Source organism: Paroedura picta, chromosome 11, assembly GCF_049243985.1.
Source record: "Paroedura picta isolate Pp20150507F chromosome 11, Ppicta_v3.0, whole genome shotgun sequence".
NCBI lineage: Eukaryota > Metazoa > Chordata > Lepidosauria > Squamata > Gekkonidae > Paroedura > Paroedura picta.
Genome location: NC_135379.1, coordinates 20,093,558 through 20,117,800, shown reverse-complemented (window position 1 = coordinate 20,117,800; position 24,243 = coordinate 20,093,558). Strand labels below are relative to the sequence as shown.

Sequence of the window (24,243 nt, the reverse complement as noted above, 5' to 3'; positions counted from 1 at the left end):
CAAGCAGAATCTGCAGTCTCTAAATAAGGTTTGAGCAGAGCTCTTCAGAACATAAGAACCCTTATCAAGCTGCACTGCTAGCCCTGTTGTTGAGACAGCTAAAGTGCTCTTGACTTGTAGATCAATCTGGGGGACTCTCTAAGTGTTCCAGAGTTGGCAGAGGGGTCTGGTTCTTCCCACTATGGATCGGAGTGGCGTAGCTGGTGATGGACCTAAAATTGTGACATGCACTGTCTGTGGCATGTTTGTATTTTTACCTCAGGGTAACTTTAAATAAACATGTACCCAGTGAAAGTTATGATTCTATCAGTTTAATTTGCTAGAATAATGTGCCTAATTAGCAAGTTCAGATGACTGTGATTCTTCTTCTTTGACTTGTGAGAACATATGGATTGAAGGGTGTGATGAAAACCCAGATTACAAGTTTGTACATGATGCAGAAAAACAATGCTTGAGAGGATAAAATGGAGTAATATATACCATACACTGTGTGTGTAAAGTGCTGTCAATATACCTACCACACGTTGTGTTTAAAGCTCTGTCGTTATATCACACTGTGTGTGTAAAATGCTGTCAAGTCACAGCCAATTTACGGTAGCCCCGTAGGTTGATAGCCAGTGTGGCGTAGAGCAGGGGTAGTCAACCTGTGGTCCTCCAGTTGTCCATGGACTACAATTCTCATGAGCACCTGCCAGCGTTTGCTGGCAACAATCTTTGTTGGTCTTAAAGGTGCTACTGGACTCTGATTATATTGACCAGGAAGTAAATCCTATTGATTCAGTGGGACTTCTGAGTATACATGCTGAGAACTGAGCTGTCACTAGAAGAAAATTTATTGTGCATCCTACACATTATAGATGTCAGTTGGTTCAGCTATCTCTCTGTAAACTTCCTATTGTTTGTGCTTATCTTGGCCAAGATTTTATATTAATCCCACTGCCTATGTAACAACTGGGGGTGGCCCTCACAGTCTGAATTGATTATTTCTTCCATGGGGTCTTGTTTAACTCTGCTTGGTTCTTTTTGTAATAATCCTTCACATTGCTTTTCTATTGTGAATATAAGACCATTGACCTAAAGTGTATACCTTCCAGTGCACCTGATGATGTATGTGATGGCTTTTTCCACACAAGTTATATCCTCTGGGTTCAATAACTGTTAGGAAAACACTGTTTTTCCTCCTTCACTAGGGCATAGTAGGGTATTCATGCCCCTCCCAGGGTTTCCCCAACTTTTCTCCAATCTTTTCGCAACTTGCTTGCTGTGGACTTTGGGACTCACTGCTGGGTGGGTGAGAAAGCTTGAATACTCCCAGGTCCAGCCAGATAACATCTAGGATTGCCAGTTCTGGATTGGGATAAACCAGGAGGCTTTGTGGGCGGATGGCAGGATTTGGGAACGGGTTGCAGTAGGATATAATACCATACAGTGAATATCCCTGTAGTGTTACAATGTTTTTCATTGATTATTTTTTAACAAACTGGCAGCCTAGAATGGTAACTACAGTTGGGATGCCTGTATGTGGAAGCCCCCCATTGCTGCTGGGTCATACGGGCAGCTGCAGCAAGAGGGAAAGGATGCAATCTTGTCAAGATGTGGAAAACACCTTTGGCTCACACACACGTGGTGCTTTTTAAATTTTTTTTGGGGGGGTGTTGTTAAGGTGCTTGTGCTTCAGTTTGCTAATTCCAACTCCTAAGGCCACCCAGCCGGAATTTTTACAATGGCCTATTATGAACAGTTGCCGAAACAGCGATTTCGGGTCACATGGAAAACGCAGAGGGGGAAGATGCGAAGCAAACCGCTTACGCATGGGATGGGACGCAACGGCGGCAAAACCCAGAGTAACTGATTATGCACGCAGCGACCCCGGCGCCACTTCTGGTTGCGCCCTGGTCGCCTGGAAGCTCCGCTTTCTTCTGCGTTTCACTAACGCGGCTTTTTCGGCGGCTTACACCGAATCTGAGGCCAGTTGCGGCCGGCGCCATGCGTTATCGGTGATTTTAGGTGACGCCATTCCACCCCAAATGCAGACCTTCCCCTCCGTGCATAATGGGCCAATGCCAGGTAATTAACTTGCGGTGCCTGCAAGCCTTATATTTACAGCGCAACATACTGAAAATCCAAAGAAGTTTGACCTGCAGCATTCCCTTATATGGCCTGTTGCTTCTTCCTGCCTCCAAGTTTCCTCTGTCATTCTACTGCAGGGAGATAATATACAACCCCCTCCCGCTCCCCGACGCTTCTTGCGCCAAAGGCGCGCTTTAGAAGATTGGCCTTGAGAAAAGCAACGCTGGGCAGCATTAAAAACGTCAGCTCACAAGCGGACGCGTCAGGGTTTCGTCGCATGCACGCAGGTTCACAACCCACTGCAGCAACATGAATCCTAAAATTAAAAGCTGCGTTGTGTTGTTGAATGCCGCCATCTCCTGGTCTCTCGTTTATTCGTCTGTGCTAGAGGGCAGCAGCGACAGTCAACTCGACCTTTTATTTCGCAGGCTTGCCTTTTCCGGCGCTTGTTGGTGTCGCTTCCAACCTTAACCCCTTCGAGGAGGGTGGAAACTCGCAACGGGTTAGTTCGTGCTGGCCCCCAGGGAGCGTTTGTGGCTGAGAGCCCCCCCAAGTGTGTTTCCTCTGCTTTGGAAAGGATGCGAATATCCCACTTTCTAGGGATGGGCGATGCGCGATCCAGCAACGCGGCAGAGAAAGTGAAAGCAAAGGAGCCAGGCAACTGCAGCACGTGGCGGAAGAGACCCGCGAGGGGTCTTGAACTCGCTTTCTTCTGGGAACCGATGCGCTTCGATCGGTTGGTTTTGAACGGAGGGAATGTCGGGCGAGTATGCAGGGGAAGACTGCCCTTTGTTTCGTTTCAAATGCGTGCTTGTGGTCTGTTGTGTGTATGGAAGGTCGCCGCATGACCCTGGGAAACTTGTCCAGTCATTTAAGGGCAATTTGCTGTGCAGAAATTTCTGGCAGAGCTTAAGTTTGCAGCTAGGTGCAGAGTACCGGCTGCTTAAAGAAGAGTTGTAAAGAATATTGTAAAGAAAGAGAGGAGAAATTGTGCAGGCGGTTGGACTAGATGACTCCGGAGATCCGTTCCAACTCTATGATTTTATGATCAGGAAGTTCCTAATAATAAATATGCTAAATACACCTCCCCTGTAGAATGCCCCCTGTAGGGTAGTCTTCATATGATTCTGCATACTACGGATTTTCTGTATTCCCACAGAAATCAGGTTCAGGTGAGATCTCACCCATGGAAGATTATCACCATGTACTTATGTTTTTTAAAGCAGTGGTCCCCAACCTTTCTGAGGCTGGGGACCGGCAGGGCAGCGGGCCGCGCCCGTGCATCGCGCATGCGCGGGCCATGACCGTGCATCGAGCGTGCACAGGCCGCGCATACGCAAATGCGTCATGTGCGGCCGAAATCGCGCATGCGCGGCACTTTCGCGCATGTGCAAAAGTGTTGCGCATGCGTGATGTCGGCCACGCATGGCACATGCGCGATGTGCGGGCGCGGCATGCGTGGGCGCGGCCCTGATTCCCTCTTCCCGCCCTCCCGCAGTAAGAAGCTTCCCGGGCCACAAGCTTGCGGCCTGGGAAGTTTTTTACTGCGGGGGGGCGGGGGGGAGCCGCGGCCCGGTTCCATGGACTTCGCAGCCCGCCACCGGGCCGCGGCCCGCAGGTTGGGGACCACTGTTTTAAAGCATAGCTGCAAGATGATAATGTTGGTAATTACTGTTGTGAGCTGTAGTTGACAGGTGTATTGGATTTTGGAAGGCATGGGTATAAATTCATATTTTGCCCTTGTCTGTAGAGTTGAGCCTCTATGACACTTTATGCACGGCGGCAGCTTCCTCGCGATGGTGCTGTGCCGTTGCGCGCACGCGCTTTATGCCGGGGCCAGGAAGGCCGGATTGCTGCTGGCCGAGGTAAGTGAAGCAGCGGAGGTGGGGGAGGTGGGGAGGGGCCAGGCCCCCTCCACACACACTGGTGGGGCCTTGTTTGGGTGTCCATAACCTGGACCCCACAAATCGATTCTTAACCAAACTTGGTCAACAGCTGGAGAGGCAACTGGAGATACCCTGCAATTTTGGAATTACATTTATGACGCATGTCACCCAGCAACCTTCCATGGCAGATTAGGGATTTGAGTATTAAAGACGTATGTTTTGCCAGTTGTGAAGATAACATGGTCCAAGATGAACTAACTCACATCAACATTCTGTGGTTGGTGGCCAGCTTCCAAAAATGCAACGTTATTTTCTGATGAGTTTTGCCTGACACAAATGAAGGCCCTTTGTTTACATTACCAGTAGCAATGGGGGTGTGGTGGTCTGGAGATGACCAGAGCAAGGATATTCCAATGCCTTTACTTGGAATCCCCACCATTACCCCAAAGCTGGTAGCTTTGAGTCCCGTAGTTTTATTTTCCGATATGTTATGTTAGGGTGGGATCTCTTCTGAGGATCCATGGTGCTTCTCTGCGGCCCTGTGCAAAATGGCTTACAATTCCAAAGAACTGTACAATAAAGTACAATAAAACCTCATTAATTCCCCCCAAGTAATGTCTACAATCATCTCATAACCCATTATATCATCACTAGTACTAAACATTGCAAAAGGATTGTTGTTGTTGTTGTTAGGTGCGAAGTCGTGTCCGACCCATCGCGACCCCATGGACAATGATCCTCCAGGCCTTCCTGTCCTCTACCATTCCCCAGAGTCCATTTAAGTTTGCATCTACTGTTTCAGGGACTCCAACCAGCCACCTCATTCTCTGTCGTCCCCTTCTTCTTTTGCCCTCAATTGCTCCCAGCATTAGGCTCTTCTCCAGAGAATCCTTCCTTCTCATGAGGTGGCCAAAGTATTTGAGTTTCATCATCAGGATCTGGCCTTCTAAGGAGCAGTCAGGGCTGATCTCCTCTAGGACTGATCGATTTGTTCGCCTTGCAGTCCAAGGGACTCGCAAGTCTTCTCCAGCACCAGAGTTCAAAAGCCTTTTGAAAACTCTATGGACAGTTCCAAAAGGCAATAGGATTAGGATTGTAGAAATTGTAGGAACCAAGCAGAAATCTAAAATACAGAACTGAGACTGCAAAATTATGCAATAGAATCCTATTTACAGGATGCTGTGCACAATAGTATATATCTTATCATTTATCCAGGTAACTTTATAAGCCATTTTGTACATTCCAATCCTGTGGGTTCCCTAGTTTAGCACAAAATGTGGCCATTGGTTTTTTAAGAAATTACCTACACAACTATGAACAATGGAAACTTTTCAAACAAAAATTGTTGGATTTGAACCAATATGCCGAGATGAACAACAAAATTTGAGTCCAAGGGCACCTTTAAAATCAATAAAAGTTTTTGCATAATTTTTTCAAGGGCTGCATTCATCCTGTGGGTCTGGGTTTCTTTTCATACCTGGTACATGAGATTGTTTTATTTAAGGAGAATACTTAAGGTCACCAGGCCAAAAAAGCTCAGTATTTCAGTGTAGGCATATGCTCCCCTACTAGAGCCTCTTTGCTCTATTAACCTCATTTTGGAACACAATTATTCTTCATCTGGATCAGTGCACTTTGCATTTATTATCTAAAACCATCCCTTGTACCTCCTGTGGAAACAGCAAACCCCACTGCTTACTAGAACACTCTGGTGTAAAGATGTACCCAGTTTTGTTACTGAATAATTATGGGGGCACACAAACAGGAAAGGAACTTGTGTCACTAACTGTAGCGACTACTGAGGTGAGGGAATTATGTTAACTCTCTCCTTTCCCCCTGCCAATGACTACATTTTATAGCTATGTTAAATATATCACAAGGCAGCTGGACACTGAAGTCCCTGTTGTTTCCTTCTGAAAGCAAGATGAAAAAATGTTGACTGGCTTTATGGAAATAGGAGTAGGCCCTGATCAAATAACGCCTTAGGCACAGTCACTACTCCAATGTAGGTGTCTCTCTTGTTTGCACATCACTTCAAAGATTTTATTCATGGATCTCTTTGCACTCCCTTCCCCCGTCAGATAGAATTTAATCCCATTGGAAGATCACAGAAGTAAAGATGCCGCAAACCTCAGACATAAAAGTAGAATTTTTCTCCATCCAATACACTTATGCTTAATACACACGTGCCCCTGTTATCTTCAGCATTTTCCATTTGATATTATCGTTTACTGTTTGTTTTGCCTTTTTGGCTTCGGCCTTTAGGGAACAAAATGGTAATATGAACGTAACATGATGTCATTATTGCCCTTGAGGATGAAAATTCCAATAAAACTCAATGTATTTTGAGTGTATGAGTGAGCTAAGGTTGTTACTGATCATGTAGTTCTCTCCCCTCACATCTGTTGGGGTATCTCAAGGTTAAATGAAAAATCTAGATATCAGTTCTATAGTGAACATAATTTCAGCAATTTAAATAATTATATGCCTCATCTAAGAACATCAGGAAGATCATCAGTTAATAGTAGAGAAACTCTTTCTTAATGGATTCTAGTTCTACATCATGTTCACTGCTGCTTTATGTAATCCATAAATCTGAGGCTCTGTGAATATGCATACAGCTTCACGACAGCATTTATTAACACAACACTCTCCCAATAGCATTATCCTCAGATGTGGCTCTTGATCCATTGTCCTAATCGACTCAGACTTAATTCCCTAGGTATCCTCCTTTGCTCCCTATAAGACATTACAGCTAACTTTTCAAATATAATTACTGTGACAACGAAACAGCCCAGGTTTTTCTTTAATTCCTATACATCCTATATGATGTATCCCTCATGGCAGATCAGAAGCAGGAAAAATCCTGTCTGTTTTAGGTAATTCCTTTGGAAACTGAACCTGATATATTGCTAATAATTTTTAGAAAGTGACCATCTGATTTTAATTCAGCCGAAACAATAACTACCAAAAAGCTTTAATATGGCAGAAACATAAAATTACAACAATTAACAGAGATACAGATTCCAAAAACAAGCGCGGCAGCAAACCAACATAAAGTACATATTATGCATGTCCCATCATGTATCAATGGCAAGATGGTGCATATAACTTAAGGTGCTGTCCAGGGTAATTCCAAGGTGATTTGTCGTATGTTTGGGTGGTACTTTGGGTGCCATTAAAGTAGACGTTCAGTTTGTGGTTGGCAAGATGTCCTTAATCAGTAGTCTAAATTAGCGATCCCCAACCTGTGGGCCATGGACCACATGTGGTCCGTCGACTAATTGGAGGTGGGCCGCAAAGGACGCCCCCCCTGCCCTTTACTTCATCCCCCCTGGCCCTTTACAACACACTTCGGGTGTCATTGTCTCCCATCACTCCCAGATGGGTCTATCTCATTGCAGAGAAACAAGCTCAGGGGTCCCATTGAGTTGTCATTGTCATGAGCTAAAATTTCCATGCAAATAAAATGTTCCTTATGTTCGTTGTTGTGGCGTGTCTGTATCTTATTTTGAAGGGATGTTTAAACATTACCATAGCGATCAGAGAGCGTTAGGGCAGTGGTTGAGAGTAGAGGAGTAAACTACCCCCCCCACCGAGCCTCAGCGTTGAGTGATCCCCGGTTATAAAATGGTTGGGGACCACTGGTCTAAATCACATTTTGACCCTCTGTTAGATAAAATGGATATTCACTACCATTTAGTATCTTTTTGGTACTGTCTCTCACCACCAACTGTTCTGGTCTTCCATAGCCAACTCTTGCTAAGTGAATTTATCTTCCACAACATTCTTTCTTGTTAGAGGCATTCCCCCCTGACCCTCAGCTCTCTTTTCCTTCAAAACTCTGCCTTCACCTGTTTCCTGAAGATCTTGTTTGCAGTCCAGAAGATATTCTGCTCCCTTCCTTCAGCTACTTTTAAAATTTATTTCTTCTTTCCTGTCCCATACATTTCTTGCAAAGTAATCAGCCTGGCTTTGTGGGCTTTACCAAAGTGAGTTCTTACAATTTCTCCACAAGACCCTGTAGAGTGAGGTTGGTGACCATTAGCAGAGCTTGCTCTGTTAAGTCAATGGAAAGAATGAGTTGCTGCTGCCATAAGAACACTGTGCCCTACATCTCCTAGCACCCTACATTTCCTAGCAGTTATGTATCAACAATGGCAGAAACATCTTGGTTCTTCTGTGGAACTTCTTGTCAGACAAACCCACCTGCACACAGGAAGAGCCCAAAAGATTAGAAGAGTCTTTCCCCCCATGTCACTCATGGCAAATTACCGTATTTGCCGGCGTTTAAGATGACTGGGCATATAAGACGACCCCCCAACATTTCCACTCAAAATATAGAGTTTGTTACATTACATTACAGTACCTATCATAGTCACCATTGTACGGCCGCAGCACAACCGCAGCGCCTACAGCCCACCCCTGCATCTCCCTGAGACGGCACTAGTGCGCATGTGTGACCTCTGCGTAGATAAGGGGCAGGCCAGAGCGCCGCTGCTTCTCGCCAAGCAGAATGGGCCGGTCATGCCGAAAAGGCTGGCATCCCTGTCTCGTTGCTCATGCTCGCCACAGCCACGCTAGATACCGCACGATACTGGATGGAATGTAGAATGAGGTGGGCGGGCATCGGGAGGCCATTATGAGCAGCTATGTCAGTCCCAACTGAAGTGCACCTGGCGTATAAGACGACCCCCCCACTTGGAGGCATGTTTTTAAGGGGGGGAAAGTAGTCTTATATGCCAGCAAATACTGTATTTAATAATTCACCTTGTAAAATCAATGACTAACCTTTAATGACACTAGAATAAGAATACTTTTAAGTTGCTATATTATGCACAGACATAAAATGTTGTGTGAAGATGAATTTTTAAAATTCCATTTATTTACACCATTTATATCTTACCTTTCAGCCTAATCAGGGCTGCCAAGGAGGCTAACAATTGAAACAGCATAATATAATATATCATAAAGCCAGTTAAAAGCCGAGGTAAAATTAGGGTTGGTGGAAGAGGCCACCCAGTAGAAAGAGCTAATGGGGTAAAGATAGCACTCAGTGGAAGATGGGCAAGGGCAGGAACACGAGGCTGTGTGGTCACCTTGACAGCATGATGTCATTTCTGGATATGTTCTATAAATGCCACACTGACATCCATGGGATGGTGATTTTTGCTTGATTTTTGCTACTGCCAGCATACTGGATGGTGGCTGGCTATGGGAGCTACCAGTGGGTATTTAGGTCTAACTACACAGTGAAATATGTTCCATTGTTAAATTACAACTTTTCCCTGACCCTAAATACATTTACTTAGAAATTTGTTTTACTAAAATTGGTAGAATAATATGCAATAGTTCCAGTTATGCTTAAATAGTCTGTATAATCAACTGATTTTTTTTCCCTTTGGAAAAGGAGAGTTCATTATAGCCATTAATACTGCAGAGTACCTGTTTTTGAGTGCAGAGCTCTAGATCATGGGATATATTTATTTAAAAATCAGGATATAAGAATGATGCTCTGGGTCCTCCTGGAATCTTGCTCTAAGTTAAATGGCCTACATGAAAGATTTATGTTAATATCACTATATGGATCTAGATTTCTCTTGTCATGTATTAGACCAGGGGTAGTCAAACTGCGGCCCTCCAGATGCCCATGGACTACAATTCCCATGAGCCCCTGCCAGCGAATGCTGGCAGGGGCTCCTGGGAATTGTAATCCATGGGCATCTGGAGGGCCGCAGTTTGACTACCCCTGTATTAGACTGTAATAAATCTTTGACTCATTTGGATTTATCTTGTAGAATTATTTCTCAGATCGTTTTATGATATTGTCCTTTGGAGAGGAAAGAGAAGGCGACTGTTAGCCACTTTGAGACTCTTCCTGGTAGAGAAAAGCTTCATTTAAGAACCAGCTCTTCTTCTTTGACATTTAAAATGTCATTGCAATCTAATATTTGGAAAGTAAAGACAGTTATTGATATTGTTTACTGGTATTGGGAACCCAAGGTATTAATACATTCAGTCTGCTTATTCTGAATTTGATCCCAGATTCAGGGGCTGTATTGTACGAATTGTAGGTTAGGAGTGACTTTTAAATATTCATTTTCTGAGGCGGGTATTTCCTCAGTTGTTCTTACTTCCGCAAGGCAAACTATACTTCACCCAATTTCTCTCCTGTGCATAAGCCAAACATGTGCTACTTTTAGTTCCAGATAGGTTTGGAGCACACTTCAAAACAAAACAAAAACCTTTGAAGCCCTACTCCGTAGACGCGGCGATAATTAGTGAAAAGGAACGCCTTATGTGCTTAGAAGCGCTCCCAACTTTATTGTGACTTAGAGCCGACTTGTCGCCTCACCAAGCGTCGAGGCAGCCGCCGCCCCGTCTCCCTGCCCAACCAGCGCTGCTTGTGAGGGGGGAGCGGCGGCCAAGAGGGGCTCCTTTATCTTCCTGGCGGCGGGGGCGCCTGAGGCGGGACCCGGGCAAGCGCCGCGGTAGTCGCCGCAGGGCAGGCGGCGTAGCAAGAGGAGGAGAAGGAGGCGGCGGCGGCGGCGGCGGCGCGGACGTCACTTTCCCCGGCCGCATGTTTACGTGGAGATGAAGATGGCGGCGCCGGTGGGCCCGCCACGGAGTCTCTGCGCCTCGTAAGGCGAGGGAGGCGCCCGCGCGAGTCCCAGTCCGCCGCCCTTGGCCGCGCCTTGCCCCGGCGGGGCCCCCCGTTGAGCCTGGCGCTCGCTAACGCTGCGCTCTCTCCGCGCAGGGGCCATGGAGGACGAGGAGAGGCAGAAGAAGCTGGAGGCCGGCAAAGCCAAGGTAAGGGGCCCGGGGCGCTGCGGAGGGGGCCGGCCTGGACGGGGCAGCCGTCCCCGTTGTGGCGGCGGCGGAGGAGGAGGCGACGGCGAGCGCTCCGGCAGGGGCGAGGACGGCGCGGGAGAGGCGTGCCCTGGCAGCTCTCCCGTGCTGCGCTCTCTTTGTCTGACGCGCTCGCTTTGTGTGCTCCGCGGGGACAATCGGGGCCGTTCTTCGGCGCCTTCGGGAAAATGGGTATTGTGATGCCGGTGTGGCGACGGCCTGCTCTTAGGGACAGGGAGAGAGGGACAGTGTGGCGATGTGATGGGCTTGTGACAGCTGTTGCTGGACAGAGGCAGCACATGCCTTGGAAATGCCACAGGGTGCACAAGGCTGTGGGGTGCACAAGGCTGTGGGCCATTCCGCACGACTTAAATGTAGCAGAAGTCTTACCTTTGGTAAACGCTATTAATTCAACGTTCCACATAACGTCGTACACAATCTGCAACACTCCTGCAAATATCGCTTTGTTGTAGCGCTTTTAGAGAAATCCAGAACAGTGGATTCCCTCTTTAAAAAACGCTAGGCTCTTGAGAACAACCTGCAACACATCCGAAAAAGACATGTGCGTTCTGTGGGGGATGAGACCCTGCAAGGGTTCACCCCTCTGGGTTTTCTTCTTGCACTTCCGCTAGCGTTTCTGAGATGGGGGAGCCATGGCCCACTTCCAATTTATAAAAGATTTATTAAAATAACCAGGTTTAAAAAGCAAATCTTTAGCACAGCACAGAGTTAAACAAAAGAGGCGAAAAGAAACTGGATGAAACGTAGTCCTTCTGTCCCTCTGCTAAACATACCCAATCTGATGTTAAGTGCAGGGCAGGCACCTTTGCTTAAAGAGGTTCCAAAGTCTTATTGCCTTGTTTACATGTCCAGGATGGCTGCTCACCTCTTCTTCCCTGAGCAGGCTCCTTCCCTGATGGCCAGCAGGCAAAGATAAACAGCCAAAGCCCCTTCCTTCCTGTGCTCAGGATCAGATATCCTATTCTTTCTCCTCCTACAGAAGCCTTTCACCTAGTATTCCTGGGAAGAAGAAGCTCTCCCTCCCCCCATTCCAGGTACCTGCTTCCTGGCCAAGTCAGTTAACATGTGAAAGGGAAGGTGAACAGGAGCTTAGCCCCCCACACACACACACACAGAAGAAAAAAACTATCCTTTTGAAATAGCAAGGGAGGCATTTCGTCAGAATTGGAAAGGCAGGAACAGAGTATTTTAAAATTTATTTAGTTAATATATTTTCCTATTTTACTCACCATGGATATTTATTATTTTAGGTGTAATGTAATACCTCAAGGACCAACTACTCCCACATGAGCCTATCCAGCTACTCCAGTCACCTTCAGATGGTCTGCTTTTGAAGCGAAGAGAGTAGCAAACCAAGAAAGCGCCTTCTCTGTCATGGTGCCAAACCTTTTGAACACCTTCCTCTGTGAGGATTTCCCTGTGAGGAACGAGATGTGAGGATTTCCCTCTACTATTGTCTTCTGCTAGATGGTGAAGTTGTTTTATTTGGCATTCCTTTCTTATTATTAGCCCTCCTTCTAGTTTGTACATCTCTATGTCTATGTCAGTCCTTCTCAACCCCTGAAACATTCTTCAGGCTTCAAGAAACTCCAGGAGTGGCCCAATCATGCAGAATATGGTTGGGAAGCATACACACCCACTCAGTGTACACACCCACTCAGTGCCCCTCCCTTTCCCACCACCTCCAGACCCATTATTAGTGTCAGAATCCCCCGATTGCTGCCATGATTTATTCTGTCTTAGCCCTAGCGTAGCCATGTTGTCTCTAACCTTGAACTGTCTGCTAATTTGCCAGCAATGTAACAAGTGCTGTTATCACTGCAAGTAGTAACTCTGCTGTCATTCTTGGACGCCTTCCCAGACAGCACCTGGACACGAAGGGCTTATTGTGTCTGTGTGTGTGAACGTCTTTGGACAGGAAAGTTTGGGGGATAAGAACTGCATTTTGAATTGACAAGCCTGTTTCAGCTTTGAACGTCCTGGATAGATCTGCTTTGAAATGAACGCTTGTTTTCTAAATAAGTTGTTGTTTTCAAGTCTGTCCTTCTGACAGTTGGCCATTTTGGGAGGAGAGGGTTGGGACAACATGCCCGTTTATAGTCATATCCCCTATTAAATGTTTAACGCATAAAACTATCAAAAATTAATTAATTCTCACCCGTTTGGGAAATCCTTCCAGAGCTGCCAAGAAACCCCAGGGTTGCTACATGTTTTATATTTTATTTAATAATAATAATGATCTGAAATATATCCTTATTTTAAAAGCTCTTTTGATGTTTGAAATGTCTGCTGCCACAGGGACCCTGAGTTGTGGAGAATGGCAACGGGGAAATGTTTTCAATAATGTTGATAAATGCTGTGAGTACATATGCTCATAATAACTTCTCTTTCTTTGTTAACTTTGAAGTGCTTGAACTGATTGGAAGTGCACACCTGTTCACAGGTGTGCAGAGTCTAACTGATAATGGCTTTGAGAAGGCTGATGAACATCAACAACGTGTTCCTTTCCAGCATGAACAAGTCCTGGCTTTTCCAATTTACCACCACGTTCGTATTCAGAGGAGCATCAACTAGGTTTTTTTGTCTTAAGCTTGAGAAGTCCAATTTTGCACCAGACAAGGAAAATTTTACTTTAGTGACCCGTCTGGAAGAGTTGGGCGTGGATGTCAGAATGGTAAGACAAAGACAGCCCGGTGTTCTGAGGAAGATGATTACAAATGAAGGAGGCCTGAAGAGCTTCTTGGATGCCAAAGGAGCTACGAAAGAAACTATTGCAAGTATTATCTCACGATACCCACGTTCCATTACGCGCTCATACCGGATTCTTGAAGAACGCTGGAAAATTTGGCGAAATATTTTGACGAACGACCTGGAAATTTTAAACATCTTGAAGCGTTCCCCGGAATCCTTTTTTCGTTCTGGAAATAATGAAAACTTGCAGGAAAACATAGTGTTTTTTCGTTCATTTGGGCTGTCATCTGAGGACCTTTGCAAAATGCTGACCAGAGCTCCAAGGATATTCTCTAACAGTGTGGAACTCAACAAACAAATGATAAATCTCTTGTGTGAAATCTGTTTATCTCTCGGAGGGGAGAATCCAGATTACTTTGTTAAGCAGCTGATATCTAAAAATGTTTTTGTCTTCTTACGGAGCTGCAAGCAAGTGAAAGCCAATGTTCACCTTCTGCAGTCCTCTTTTAAACTGGACAATGAGGAACTACTGGCATTGCTTCATGGTCAAGGAGGTGATGTTCTTGATCTTTCAAATGAATACCTTAAAAAAACTCTTGCAAATTTGAAAGAGAAGCTGTTATTTCATGGGTGCAGTGAAGAGGAAGTGAATATGTTTGTGCTGAAACATATTCGGGTTCTGTACTTGTCTCCCCAGAATCTGAATGAGAAAATAGATTACCTCATACTGGCAAATATTGACATCGGGCAAATACTGAAATGCCCACTAGTGCTAGACAAAAGTATCAGCACCACGTATCATCGGATTCAAGAGCTGGAGAGAGTAAATTATGATTTTGGATTCAATGGAATTGGAATTCTTGCACTAAGTCAGCAACGGTTTGAACTTAAACTGGAAAAGTTACATAGTACACAATGACTGGCTTAGAAAGAGGAACGAAACATTTGGTAGGGAAGAACAAATAACCTTACAAATATGTTAAAAATACAGTACATTTTTGGAAATAATGATTTGTTATGGCTTAAGTAAATAAAAAGTGATAGATTTCCAAGTGTCATTGCTTTAAAAGTGGTCTATAAATCTAGAAGCTCTTTCCACCTCCTTTTTCTGGCTTGCTAGATTTCTATGTGAAGAGAGTTTTCGGTGTGCACATGACAGCAGGTAAACATCAGTCCCATCCTAAAAGATCTTTCTGAGCCTCCTGAAGTCAGTGAGCTTACAACCAGTTGTTTAGGACTGCACTCAAAACGTTAATGTTACAGACTGTTTTAGTGCAAATTAGAAAAAAACGTTGACTACTTTAGTATTGTATTTTATTTAATTTATTTTCTTCATTCAGCTTATATACCACTTCTCACTGTGATGTCTTGGGGCGATGTACATAGCAGCCAGTAAAATAGAACACACATCAATCCATTTTTACCAGGAAGAACAGAACATTCTTATGTATTGTGTTTATCTGTTGCATCCTTTAGAAAACTTAGGAAGACTTCTATAGACCTCACTATTTTCCTGCATCAATTGCCTACTGGGGCCATGTCAAGATAATATTTTAAGAATAGTGTTAACTCCTTAATTTCTTTTGTCCATCCCTCTACAAGCAAAATGTTATGATTGTTATTTGAGATATTGTTATAATGTTCTATGAAACTATTTTACAACATTCTCTGTAAACCGCCCAGAGCCATATGGAAGGGCGGTATAAAAATCCAAATAAATAATAACTGTAATAATAGTCCATAAAAATGGGAATGAAAGAAGCAGAACACCAGCAATTTAGAAGGAATTAATATAAATCATTGGGACAATTACTAAGACACATTGGAAACAAAATATATTTATGAGGAAATGTATTTAATTAGAGTAAGCTGTGCAACTCCACTCTAAAAAGTATTTTAAGCCAAAATTTAAAAATTATCAACCAAGCCTTGGTTTCTAAAGCTAATTATTTTACCCTATTATATATTTACCCTGCTTGGCTGTATTTGCCTCTTATTGTTTTATGCCAATAAAGGTTTATTTAATTAAATTAAATGTATTTAATTAAAATAAAGATACAAAAATTGCCGCTTTAAAATCAGTCCACTCATCTCCCAATATTTCCCTTAAAGACTTTGTTACCAGAATGCCAGATTTTAAAGTTAGTTTAGATGTGGGAGGAGACTTTAATAAAACAAAGGTGATATATAGTGATAATAGTTCTTGAGTGAAAAACAGGCTAATTGGCAAATATAAAGGGCAAAGCCTTCTTGTCCTTACGCTTTCTGCAAGATAAAAGGATGGAAATCTTTAGGGAATGATTCATGTTACAATTTATTGCTACTAATTACTTGTAGTCATGAAGTGTGCCCCATGCTGTAAAAACAGCAAGGAATAATGCAAGCTGGCTTTTAAATGTTAAAAATAATCTATTGGGTTTGCTAAGATTCCCTTTGATTGTAAATTCTAAGCAATTATGTACCTGCAGCTGACTTGAACTCATATCGTATTCTTGAAGAAAGTTGACTTTGTTTGAAATCAGATGCATCAGACAACTCACAGAGAGCTAATCTCGGGAACCCTTCTCCCCTGGTGTCCTCAGAGATGTTCCCATGCTGCTTTGCCTTCTCAAAGAAACTGCTTGCTTATGAGAAATTGCTCTGTGAGCATTTTTTTTAAAGAAATATGCAAACATGGGTTGTATTTGAAAGGCTTCAGAGGGGGTGGTAACCAAATTCTTTATTTGTATGTCCTTAAGGCTGTTGACACAGTTGTTAAAAAATATGTAATTGTTAAAAATTACAAAGTAACGTACATTGGTAAATTGTACAGCTTTAATTCATTTACATGAGCCTCTTGTGGCGCAGAGTGGTAAGCGGCAGAAATGCTGTCTGAAGCTGTCTGTCCATGAGGTTGGGAGTTCGATCCCAGCAGCCGGCTCAAGGCTGACTCAGCCTTCCATCCTTCCGGTAAAATGAGTACCCAGCTTGCTGGGGGGTAAACGGTAATGACTGGGGAAAGCACTGGCAAGGTCACCCTGTATTGAGTCTGCCATGAAAATGCTAGAAAGCGTCACCTCCAGGGTCAGACATGACCCGGTGCTTGCACAGGGGATACCTTTACCTTTACCTTTAATTCATTTACATTTTCACAATGAGATACTTTCAAAAAATCTTTTAGTACAGCTGCTGGTTGATGATTGGAACTTTCACATTTCTGCTATAGGGAGTTTAAATATTGCTTTAAATATTGCTTTTTGGGAAGGGGGTGTCTCTTTTGTACAGGCTGTTGTTCCAAGAATAGAGCCAGAGGATGTTCTGTGGAGCTTTACAACAACTAAACCAAATCTGAACCAAAACAGCTTTATTCATTCATCTTTAGTATTATAAGAGATAAAGAACAGTATCCATGCAATCATACCAAGGAGGTTTGGGCAGAAGGCATCTCAAGTATCCATTCAGAGGCCTGAAAAGTATCTGTAGCTTGACAGATGTCAAAGGCAGACAGACTAACAACGTTGCTTTTGGGTTAGTAGAAAGCTTTATTGTTAGCAGCTTAGAACACTTCAAAGATCATAGTCGATTCTGATCAATACATAGACAGCAAACACTTTTAATGGCTCTTTCCCGCCCAAACTCGCACAATCCCCAGGGAGTGAAATCCCCCCCTCCCACAGGTGCCATCTTCGGCATCCTTCCAGGCCCTCGCCAGGCTGTCTGGCCTTGAGTGTCAGACAGGCCCTCCTTTCCTGAAAGAAAGTACAGAGAAACATTTGTAAAACTTAAGCACAGCATGAAGCAGACAAGCAGGGTAGAGACAAATAGTTCAGAGTTATAAAAGGGTTATAAAAGGTTCTTCAAACAGCACACATCAAATCAAGATGGAGTCCCTCAGGTCACCCACAAATCATGGCAGAGATCAGATGCCTGATACTGACAACAGAAAAAGAACCCTGTATAGTAGAAGACAATCTAGAGCTGCAATATTGCTGATGGGTGTTAATGCAGTCGACACCTTGTCTCAAGAAACTGCTCAGGTATACTCTGCTGGTGGAATTGTGGTGACTTGTGTGTTTCAAAGAACAAAGAGGAGAGAAATGTTACAAGGAACAGGACACAAAAAACCCCCTATCTAAAATGAGCTAGGACCTGAAATGTTGGCTGTCCGTACAGTTTAGATAATAGATCATAAAATTATATAAACCTTTACTGTGCGCAGCCTTTTTTTAAATTAAGGTTAAAATATACATAGGCCAAAAATATCATATGTACGATATAACCTTAGGCCTTAGGCTTGATGTGTTTTGACGGACACTGGGTCTTCCAATACGCGTGTATTGATAAAATGTAAAAATCAAAATGGATCAGATTGAAAACGTCCATTTATCAGATAATAGTCCCCTTTTTCCAGGTTGCCAAGGACTATTTTTCTTAAAAAACAAGCTCAAGAGGGGCAGTATAGAGGTTGAACAAATAAGTATTGAAAAATAGCCTGATTTCTGAAATAAGTTTGAGGAACACTTGGTATGCAAATGTGTGAGCCAGCTCTTATTTCTGGAGAAGACATTAAACGACAAAGTTGGAATTGAGAAACCTCATTTAGCCAAGTATTTATAGATTATTATATTTAGTATATATTTATGCTGCTTTTCTCCGGGAGCACAGGAATTCCAAGTGGCTAGCGGACATTAAGGGCATACAAATCTTTAATCACTTAATATTCTAATACAACAAAACATTTGTTGCTTGTATTTGTATTACTATAAATTAGCATCATCTTGGTTTAGACAAGAAATACATTTAGTAATCCCAGGAAGGACATCAGTGGTAGGATACTGGCTTTTGAGGCAGGACTTCAACTTTCATGTTGGCTGAAGGACTACGGGCCATTTGGACACTGGATTCAAAAGTGGCACAACCATAGATAATGCCTGGGGACGTAGGAGCCTAATTGTGAGAAAACATTTGGGTACTGCTGAGTTAACATTTCTATTGCAGAATTTTTATAATGCTCTTGAGGTTATCTGGGCAGCACAATGGTACTTCACACTTATAGCATGATATACTAATGAAAGTGGATGGTGGGTAGGAACCGTTACAAAATCTGGAAAAAATGGAGGAACTGTTGATTGGAAATGAGATGGATTTGGGGGGTAGATACTGCTTCTGAAAATCCAGATTTACAGCCTGTGAAATGCTGCTGGGTCCATCGCTGGCCCTGGAGAGCCAGATAATGGCAGTGGCTGAGTGGCTTTCATCAGTAATATGGAACCATGGTTATGCATGCCTTTATGGTATCCAGATTTGATTATACTATGTATTGCACCTCCCTTTGAAGATGGCTAGGAAACTGCAACTCATCTGGGATGCCAGATTGTTAGCTGACAGAGGCATGTGTCTCCAATTTCATATCAACTGCACTAGTTACCAACTGCAAACAGTTGGTGTGACAGTGCCTCCCTAAGCAGTTATATCCTTCTAAGTTAATTGTGCTAAATGGATTTAGGATTGGCACTGTTAGACTGCTAACTCCCTAGAAGTTCTGAGACTACTGTATCTCAAGGACTGCCTTCTGCCCTGTACGGCTTCTCTGATGCTGATACAATCTCTAGAGATTTTTGTCAGAGGTCTGATGGATGACTATAAGAGAAATTGTCTAAGAGGCCTTGTGATAGCTAACTAGAAAAAAATCTTGGGTTTTTTTCTCTTGGGTGATTGTTTAGAGGTTCTAGGAAAGGTGGGATTTTGACTTTGCCTGCTGACTTGTTATTGATCATAGTTAGTGTTGCTTTGAAAATCATTGAATTTCAATGTTTCTGGAGTGAATATTTTTACCTACTGTATTTATTATTATTGATTTCTGTTATTTTTAATCTCTTGTGAGAGACAACATGAGAATCTAATAAAGGCTAAAACTGTTGTGCATTAATAATGTAGCTGCTGTCACTATGGCCCATTATGCACGGGTCATAAGGCCCACACTCGCGGCAGCAGCGCTTCGGTTAAAATCACTGAGAATGCATGCTGCCACCATGAGTGCGAGCGCCTCCCGGCCCCGGGCTCCAGAAGACCCGCGTTAATCTTCCGGAGGGATCCGAAGGGAACGCGGGATCTTCTGGAGCTTCCTGGGTAAGCCGGGGCTGCGGCAGCCCGGCGCTGTGCATAATTGGCAGCACCGGGCTTGTCGGGCTGCCTATCCTCGACCTGCGGTGTCCCTTAAGGGACACCGCTCACCCCTGCGGGCTCTGTGACGGCACAGAGCTGGCAGGGGCGATCCCCTCCCCACCTCCCCCGTCCACGCCGCTGCACTTACCTCAGCCGGGCCTCCTAGTTCTGGTTTACTGCACGCGCTATGCCGGGGCAACCCAGCATGCCCTGCTCCCGTGCGTTCATGGGAAACGGCGGGGCATTGTGCCCCACTGCAACGGCACGGCGCCAGCATGCGGAATCTGGCACCGTGCATAAAGGGCCTATAGCATGTCAAGTGAAATCCCCTTTACAGCAAATATTCTTAATTTCTGCAGAAAGCTACTAGGAATTAGATGCTTCAATGTCTCTAGGTCAAATTCAGGGAAAATAGCCTAATTCTTAAGAAAAGGTCCCACGGAACTCAAAGAATACTGGTAAAAACAAATAAAACTGAACATTAGGAGTTACTCATAAAAGAAATGGCTTACAGCTTGTTGTACTTAAAAGCTGCAGAGGAAACACATGCCATGCTTTCTGACTGGGAAAGTTCTATGGGGAGTTGTGATACTGGCAGCAACAAGGAACACACAAAATCACCCTTATATCCAATCACCCTTTTGCTCTGAGCTACAGCTATGAGATGGAGAACCAAGAGCAGGAATTCTAGACACATGTTATTTCCTTCAGCATGGTAATTATTCATGTTTGTTTTTTTAGGTGACGGAAAGAAAGATCACACAATACAGCTGAGAAGCAGTAAAAATAGTTATGTTATTCCTTTTCTTTCACATAGCACTACCTTAAATGATTACCTTGGTACTTTTCAGCGGTGCTGAAATCATTTGATACTTTCCTTCCCCTCCTAAAATTTATTTTTCTGGTGTACACCACATGCCTCTTAAAATAATGTGTTTAAAAAAGGTTGCTTCACTTGGAAGAGGCATGGGACAGCAGAACTGCCACCAGCTGGAATTATCATTACAACTGTAGAAAGAGCCCTCTAACTATTATGTTATTGCCTCTGTGGAAATCACTGCTGACAAATTTAATAATGCTGGATTTCTAGAGCTTCCACACAACCCCCAAATTAAAACAACAATTAGTGAAAAGGATTTGATCTGCAGACAGTTTGGACAAGTTGTGACCGAGAAGAACAGGAAACCAGGAAACTGAAAAGATCAAGATGGCTGACATTAGTGTTTTCTCACTGGAAATGTAATAGCTGTCTACCAGAGACTTGGGCTATACCAAACAAAACAAAATCCTAAGACAACTTGCAGATATTAACCCTGATTTTTAAACTTCAGTCTTTATTGACATCTAATCATATTTCAAATAAGATCCTAGAAGTTTAAACATACCTTCATATTAATAAAAGAAAACCAACTCCTAAAACATAGTTGTATCTTATAATTTCCTTCTATAAAGGGTATCATGGGAAGGAACATGACTTCCTTTTTTTTTCATTGAATGATGGCTCAGCAGAATTCAGTATTCTTGTTATCCGCTTCATTCAGTAATAATATAGTACTAATTAGCCATGCCAGGTGCAATGCACAAGTCAAATAAATACTAATCAATATTTAAATAGATTCAGAACATGTCCTACTTTCCATATCTTCTTTAAAGCCAAAATGTTCATCACTATCTAACACTTCCCCTTTTTATTTAATCCCATTCTGAAATAGTTTCCTCTTTGCTGACTAACTAACTGAGATATGCTTGATGAAACAGGATAAACAAGCAGTTGTTTATAACATTCTTGGAATGAGCAACTTTAAATTGTGCAGTTTTCTATTGGTATGATTTTATTTTGACTATGTTTTAATCCTACTCTTAATGGAACTCTGGACGTTCCCACTCTCTCATTAAGAAATGTCAAGAAATTGTGTAGAAATGCAGATAAGGGTAGGTGATTGGATGAAAGATCAAAGTAACCGTGAAGTAAACAAATCCCAGACCAGTCTCTCATCCCATAAAAAGAGCTCTGCCTTTACAGTGGAATCCAACCTGCATCATTGGAGACAGAAGTTGGGCTCTGGGGATTAAGAATACAACTGCTTTTCTGTCAAGGAGTTAATTTGCCATGGCTTTGATGAATTGAGAACACATCTGGTAGTTCTAGATGAGTCAGCATGCCTTTTGCATAGCCCATGACTCATCACCTTTGATCCATAACTGAGCAGAACTTCTGAATAGTCTTTGTTAAGAAGATGAGGAGGGCAACTCTTCAGTCTAATTACATATTAAATATTCTAAAAAAATTGTCAGTCAAGATCTTGTCCCTCTATGTTAAAGACATAAAAAAGCTAAATTAGATAAACAAATATTTTTCTAAATAGGAACTTCTGATTAATTGATGTTCAACCAACAAAATCCATGACACCAAATGATTTTCAGTATTGTATTAAAAGAGAGCCAGAACAAATTCTGGCATGAGCAAAGGGCCAGATATGAAAACAATGCTGTAAGAGTTTGCTAGAACATGCAACAAATCAATAATATATATTGTACACTGTGGCATAGACTTCAGTCCTGTTCTTTATAAAAACAACCTCCCAAACAATGGTTTTACATAGCTTGCACAATAAAAGAAATGTGGGATCCTTCCAGTTACTGGAATCTGAAACTATAAATACAACCTTCTTTTCTCTGTAAATCAACAGTTCAAGACTTCTAATAGTGCCACCCAACAAATAGGTAAAATCAGCAACTGCCCATGCACATGGATTTGTTAATGTGGCTCCTGTTTTGTGGAAAGGCCTTTCTGAGGAAGTCGGAAGTGCTGAAGAGCATGAAAAAGGACTGATAGAGCACCATCCCTTTTCACTCCACAGTGGCTGTGGCCTTGCCCATACAAGAAAGATCCTTTGGTTTGGCATGTATCAACATTTCTGATTCATTTTAGCAAGAGGCCAGGGCAGTTCAGGGCAGTGCAGATCCATGTGAGCTTTCCTCCTCTCCTCTCCCACTTCTTTCCTACTTCAGATTTCCCTCCTCTCTCTGAGATACATCCCACCAGTGGAATGGATAAAATTGTCAGTCAAGTCATGATGGGTGGTGGAAGGTAGAACACTTGTATAACCTGCATTTTATTGTTTTAGATGTTAATTATTGTTGTAAACTGCCCCAGCCACCTTGAATGAGGTGGCTGGGTGGAGTCACTGAAGCAGTCGGTGCAAACTTAAATGGACTCCAGGGAATGGTAGAGGACAGGAAGGCTGGAGGATCATTGTCCATGGGGTTGTGATGGATCGGACACGACTTTGCACCTAACAACAACAACAAACTGCCCCAAGCCTACTTGTGAGGAGGGGAGGCCTAGAATTGAATTGACAAATAAATAAGTGGCCTACAGTCAACTCTTAAATGACAGTAGCATTCCTAGGTTATCCCTGAGGAAGCTGTAATGTCACCATGCCCCAAGAAAACTCTAGGACGAAGATTACAGAATTAGAGACCAATGTGAACCATGAACTAAGGCACAATAAGCCATAATTACAAGGGAATTACAATGCAGTAAAAGGACATGCAGTAAACGGTAATGACTGGGGAAGGCACTAGCAAACCACTCCGTATTGAGTCTGCCATGAAAACACTAGAGGGCGTCACCCCAAGGGTCAGACATGACTCGGTGCTTGCACAGGGGATACCTTTACCTTTAACAAAAAGGACATGACACTGCTCCAAACTGATTGAAGATTTTCTCTTGGTTACTTAATATTTGCTTAGTCTTAAATTTCAGCAACAAATGAACACTTTCAAAAACATGAAGTTTAACAGTAGTAAATGGAATAAGGAAATAAAGTGTTTCAGTTTTCCTCTGTGACAGGCACTCTCCCTTATCTATTTTTGCCTCATTAACATCAGTAACAATTCCCCTTTTTTCTCACATGTAACCCTGGTTATGTTCCTTTACAGTGATCACACCTAAAAACAGTAACCAAGTATTTATATGTCCCAAGCATTTGACATTTTATGCTATTTCAGACATGACATATACAGTCACACAGGAAAGTAAACAAAATAGGTCAAGACCAAAAGCCAGTATTTTCTGTATATAATGTAAATGAAAGTTTTAAAAACAACCCAATTTAAATATTTTTAGATCTTCAAATAAAATGTAGGTTTCTTATTCTTACTGGAAAATTAGAACTTAAAATGTCTGTTTATAGTTGAACAACGGCAACATTTTACAGCCTAGTTTGAATGTTTTCTCATAAAGAAAGTAAAAGATTCAGCAGACATACCGAAGTGGAAAACATAATAACTAACTATAATAACTATAGAAAATTTGCCATATATGACTTCATATATAATAGCTTGAATACATAGAACCATCGTTCAATTCTTGTAAGGGTAAGTTGCTTCAGCACAGGAGTATCAAACTGAATTTTTGGGGTAGTTTCTTGAATGTTAAAGGTAGGGGAAATCTAAAACACAAATATGTCTGCTATTATCTCAGCCAGTACAATCTCCTGCAAGAAGTGACAAAACGTATTATACAATTTGCAGATGATTCAATATTTGAAGATACTGGGTTGGATCCTACAACCTG

General features: G+C 42.8%; 1 protein-coding gene across 10 annotated transcripts; it reads left to right on the top strand.

Moving 5' to 3' along the window:
- Positions 1 to 2,521: 2,521 nt before the first annotated feature.
- On the top strand, positions 2,522 to 14,572 carry MTERF1 (mitochondrial transcription termination factor 1). Of its 10 annotated transcripts, none has more exons than XM_077302571.1 (4): positions 2,522 to 2,572; positions 10,714 to 10,766; positions 12,077 to 12,296; positions 13,234 to 14,572. In XM_077302571.1, the coding sequence occupies exon 4, from the start codon at positions 13,291 to 13,293 to the stop codon at positions 14,434 to 14,436; it is 1,146 nt and encodes a 381-aa protein (XP_077158686.1). In that variant the 5' UTR covers positions 2,522 to 2,572; positions 10,714 to 10,766; positions 12,077 to 12,296; positions 13,234 to 13,290; the 3' UTR covers positions 14,437 to 14,572. The 10 variants fall into 10 exon arrangements, with proteins under 10 accessions (XP_077158686.1, XP_077158687.1, XP_077158691.1 ...); XM_077302572.1 differs by lacking the exon at positions 2,522 to 2,572 and adding an exon at positions 2,609 to 2,727; XM_077302570.1 differs by lacking the exon at positions 2,522 to 2,572 and adding an exon at positions 2,682 to 2,806.
- The last annotated feature ends 9,671 nt before the right edge of the window (positions 14,573 to 24,243 follow it).

What these genes read in the sequence shown, in the direction of transcription:
- MTERF1 (XM_077302571.1), top strand. Translation starts at nt 13,291, where the DNA reads ATGGCTTTGAGAAGGCTGATGAACATCAACAACGTGTTCCTTTCCAGC.